Source organism: Cebus imitator, unplaced genomic scaffold (genome assembly GCF_001604975.1).
Source record: "Cebus imitator isolate Cc_AM_T3 unplaced genomic scaffold, Cebus_imitator-1.0 Scaffold205, whole genome shotgun sequence".
Taxonomy (NCBI): Eukaryota; Metazoa; Chordata; class Mammalia; order Primates; family Cebidae; genus Cebus; species Cebus imitator.
In genome coordinates this window covers 2980509-2985098 of record NW_016107520.1, presented here as the reverse complement: position 1 = coordinate 2985098, position 4590 = coordinate 2980509, and the positions used below count along the sequence as shown (strand labels likewise).

At 37.4% G+C, this 4590-nt stretch overlaps 1 protein-coding gene across 1 annotated transcript in view; it reads right to left on the bottom strand.

Annotated features, from left to right (window-relative positions):
• Nucleotides 1–1406: 1406 nt before the first annotated feature.
• RAD1 (RAD1 checkpoint DNA exonuclease) overlaps nucleotides 1407–4590 on the bottom strand; it is a 9119-nt gene continuing 5935 nt past the window's right edge. Inside the window, exons 5-6 of the mRNA XM_017548287.1 lie at nucleotides 3388–3486; nucleotides 1407–2779 (exon numbers count right to left, since the gene is read on the bottom strand). Of these exons, the coding sequence (XP_017403776.1) occupies nucleotides 2596–2779; nucleotides 3388–3486 (283 nt within the window). The 3' untranslated portion in view covers nucleotides 1407–2595. The remainder of the gene's footprint in view (nucleotides 2780–3387; nucleotides 3487–4590) is intronic.

The window sequence follows — 4590 nt, the reverse complement described above, 5'->3', positions numbered from 1 at the left end:
TAAATCAAAATAAATTTAAGAAAGATACACAAAACCAAAAGCATCTTTTGTGTCTATGTAAAACACCATGCAAATCTTTTTTTTTTTTTTTTTTTTGACACAGTCTTACTCTGCCACCCAGGCTGGAGCTTGTGATCCTCCCACCTCTCAGCCTCCTGAGTAGCTGGAACTACAGGCATATGCCACCACACCCAGCTAATTTTGTATTTTTTTGTACAGATGGGTTTTACCATGTTGCCCAGGCTGGTCTCTGAGCTCCTGGGCTAAGAGATCCACCTGATTCGGTCTCCCAAAGTGCTGGGATTACAGACCCCCACCATCACACCTGGCTAATTTTTGTATTTTTAGTAGAGGCAGGGTTTCACCATATTGGCCAGGCCAATCTGAAACTCCTGACTGCAGATGATCCACCCACCTCGGCCTCCCAAAGTGCTGGGATTACAGGTGTGAGCCACCACACCCGGCCTAAAATAATGGTTTTAAATGTGCAAAAATATCCATCTTTATTAAGTTGATTTATACTTGTTTTAAATTCTTTTTAGATTCAGCTTTTAAAAAATAGATTAGGCTGGGTGGATTGCTTGAGCTCAGGAGTTCAAGAATAGCCTAGGCAACATAATGAAACCCCGTCTCTATAAAAAATACAAAAATTAGCAGGGCATGGTGGTGTGCACCTGTAGTCCCAGCTATTTGGGAAACTGAGATAAGAGAGATTGAGCCCAGGAGATTGAGGCAGCAGTGAACTGTGATCCTACAACTGGACTCCAGCCTGGGCAACAGGGCAAGACCTTATTTCCAAAAATAAAAATAAAAATAAACCTTAGATCAAAATAAATTTAGAGCTAAATAAGAATTAAATAGTGACTAATAAGATGCTAACAGAAAATCTGAATTTGGAGATTCTTTCATCTAACAAAGTTACTAAATACCAATTATATTAGACACTGTTCTTTGTTCACACTAGTGAACAAAAGACAAAAAATAACTATGCTATTTCACATTTAATGGTCCTTCGAATGTTGACTGATTAAATATTAAGTATGTTTTAGGTTTGTTCTGTTTTTGGTGTTCATCTCAACAAAAAATATTTTGACAACATTTAGTAAATTCATCTGTTTCCCACTTGAATACATATATTTTATGAAATTCCAACTTTTTTTGTAGTTGCTAGGCATGCTGAGATTGAGAGATTTACTAGTTATCAGGTGCTGACCGTGGCCACCTCCCAGCGCTGTCCATGTGCCTGGGAAGCAGTGCCTGCCATTGCACTGGAGCGGCCTCCTTGCAGCACACCGCGCAATACTCTCCAAACCAATTTGCTCTAATGCTATGTGACCTATTTTAAGGTAGGCATTCCAGTATATCCTCAAATTTTGGTGAGTGTCATTGAACAGTTCTCAACAATGAATAGTTTGGCACACTTTTATTTGGGGGGAGGTAGTGGTCACAATGACCATCAGTGGGTAAGGGTCAGAAAGGCTAAGTGAATCCTGCAATGGGATGACGGTTTTTTATCCTAAAGAACTGTCCCACCCAAAAGGCTAATAGTGTCTGTCTGTGGAGAGACACTGAGCTGTTGTCACCTGGTACAGTAACAAAGACAGAAGCTTCACTTTACTCATGTAATTTTTTTCTACTAGAAAATAAGTCAGATAATTTTAGTGTTGTATTTTATTAAATATAAAAATATTTATATGCCACAAAAATTATTTTAGTGACAACTACCAGAAAAGTACAAAATCCCTTATAACTGTGTTTTTACACCTTGATTTGTCAAGAAACTTAGAGGCAAATGCAAAGTATCTAATAAGTACTTACTGCAGTGAACAGTTTTGAGAACAAGAAGAAAACCTGTAACTCTGAAAATTGTTTTATATCCCATTCATAGATCTCTTCAAAAGTCTACTATAAAAATGAATCATATAAAGAATTTTTCAGACTTGTTTGGTGATGCAACTTCAGAACATTTGCAAGGAAATGACATGTAAAAGCAATCACTTCAATTTTTTTTTTTTTAAAGTTTCCTTTAAAACAGTGGTTCCCAAAATTTAGCATGCAACAGAATCTCCTGAGGGAAGCCTTTTAAAATACAGAATGCTGGCTTCCTCCCCAGAGTTTGCTATAAGTTTGCAGTCAGTTCTGATGTTGGAGCAGGCACAATACTTTGAGAACCACTGCTTTAAGATCTAGTCTCTGGAAGTCAAACTAAGAAGCAATGCCCATATGCCTTTCCTTATTCTAATAGTAAATAAATAAAAGAATATTTTAGGTATCTGCATCAAACTTTCAGTCTTTAGATTCTTGGAAAGTTCTAATGAAATAAAACATTATTTCTCATGGCTCACAATTATTCTCATGAATTCAGAAAGAACTACAGGGGAGTCCTGAATAATCTATGTCTACATGAAAACATTTATTTACGTGCCCTCTACAAGCTATTTACAAAACACATAGTAATGATTGGGGTACACAACCTTGCTCCTATCTTCCCCATGCTTCTTCTCTATAGAAAATCCAATATGAAATTATAAAGAGTATTGTACTCAGAATAAGAACTTCATTTATGTACACATAAGTATCAATGAATTGTCATATTCAAGATTCAGATTCAGGAACTTCTTCATCAGGGCAGCAGTAATATTCTACAAAACATATTTGTCCATCTTCATTTCTAATCATATACTGCAATGAAAGGAAGCCTCTGTTATCTGTCCGAATAGATACCTTACAAGATAGGACTAATGCCTTTGTAGAGGGTTTCAGTAAGGAAATCTTGTATCTGTAGAAGAATAAATAAAAAGTTGTTATATCAACACAGTTAACATTGCTCAGAGCTCCAAGTAAAGGACAAAAAGTAGCAAATCTAAGAATAAAATCAAGTACTTACCCAATTTGCTAATATTTTCTCTTTTTTTAAAATTCATCCACTGTTAGCATCCTACATCCCCTAATAAGTCTAGCACTCTACTGTTCACGTTTATAAAATGCTGTCCATTTTTATGAACAGACAAAGTGGGTTTTCTTTTTTTTTTGAAATGGAGTCTCACTCTGTTGCCCATATGATCTCGGCTCATTGCAACCTCTACCTCCCAGGTTCAGGCAAGTCTCCTGTCTCAGCCTCCCGAGTAGGTGGGACTACAGGTGTCCGCCACCCCACCATGCCCAGCTAATTTTTGTATTTTTAGTAGACACAGGGTTTCACCATATTATTGGTCACGTTGGTCTTGAACTCCTGACCTCAGGTGATCTGTCCCTGCTTGGCCTCCCAAAGTGCTGGGATTACAGGTGTGAGCCACTGTGCCCATCAGAAAGTATTTTTATTTAACAGAAATCTGGTATTTAGCCTCATCCTTATCACCAATGGCAACCTCTATATTAAGGACTGACCTGTTGACTTGGGTCTGATTACAATGAAATGCTTCCATCAAATCAGAATCTTTGGGATAGTCAAGGTGGGAGCTTCCTGCATTTCCAAAAGTAGATAACCTACAGAAAATGATTACTTCATTTATTCATTGGTCCAGAAATAAACCACATTAAGATCCAAATAAGCTAAACACTTCCTTAAGAAATTCATACTAGTGGGTGAAACAGACATGTACACAAATGGTTACAATACAGGATAACAAGTACTATAATAAAGCTCCCACAGGATGTTGTGGGAGTTTAGGGCGACCAGCAACTAATCAACAACTTTGAAGAAAATTAATTGTAAAAGGAAAAGGGCAGGGCACAGCTTTAATTTCATTACCCTAATCCTATTCTGAAAGTAGATTTTCCTCATCCTTAAGTCAGAAATACATAATAGGAGAGAGAATAGAGGACTGATGGATGACCTTAATCTAAGTTAACTGCAAACCTTATGTTCTGTTCCCAATCCTATACCAAGCAGTTACAGCTTTTCTGTATCTTAGATTGCTCTTAAGGTTATTTCATGGTTTTCCTCACTAGGTAATACCAGAAGTTATGTGTAAACAACTTATAAATGTTAATGCGCTGATTTCATCTGCTAGACTGGAGCACTTCCTGCAGTTGCTAAGTATTACATGAGCATAGTGATATGACCCAGGTGTTGGTTTTCCCTAAGCTCCATTTCTACCCTCCGTCTTCCAGGTGCTGTTTTTCCCCCGGGTCCATCTTTTCTTTCTAATATAATTGCTCTCTCTGACCCATCTCATCTATGCCCAGCCATGATGATGGTTCCCAAATCTAAATTCCCAGTCTAGATGGATCTCCTGAGCACCATAACCATATATTGAGCTATTCCCTAGTGTCACAGGTACTTAAAATTTAACATATCAAGAAAAAAAATTTCAACTCCAATCTCCCTACCACCAAATTGTTTCCTATCTTGGAGATGAAAGATACCATGACCCATCTAGTTACCCAGGCTGAGAGAGATCACTGAGAAAGAGATCCTCTGAAATACTGTTTAAGTACCTGAATTTTTCACTTCATTCCACTGCTAAAGTACGGTTTCCAATTTCCATTTTGGTTAATACTTTGTCAGACCGTGAGCCAAATTTTTAACTGCCCAAAGTCATGAGAAGGACCTGTAATTCTTTTTCTTTTCTTTTCTTTTTTTTTTTT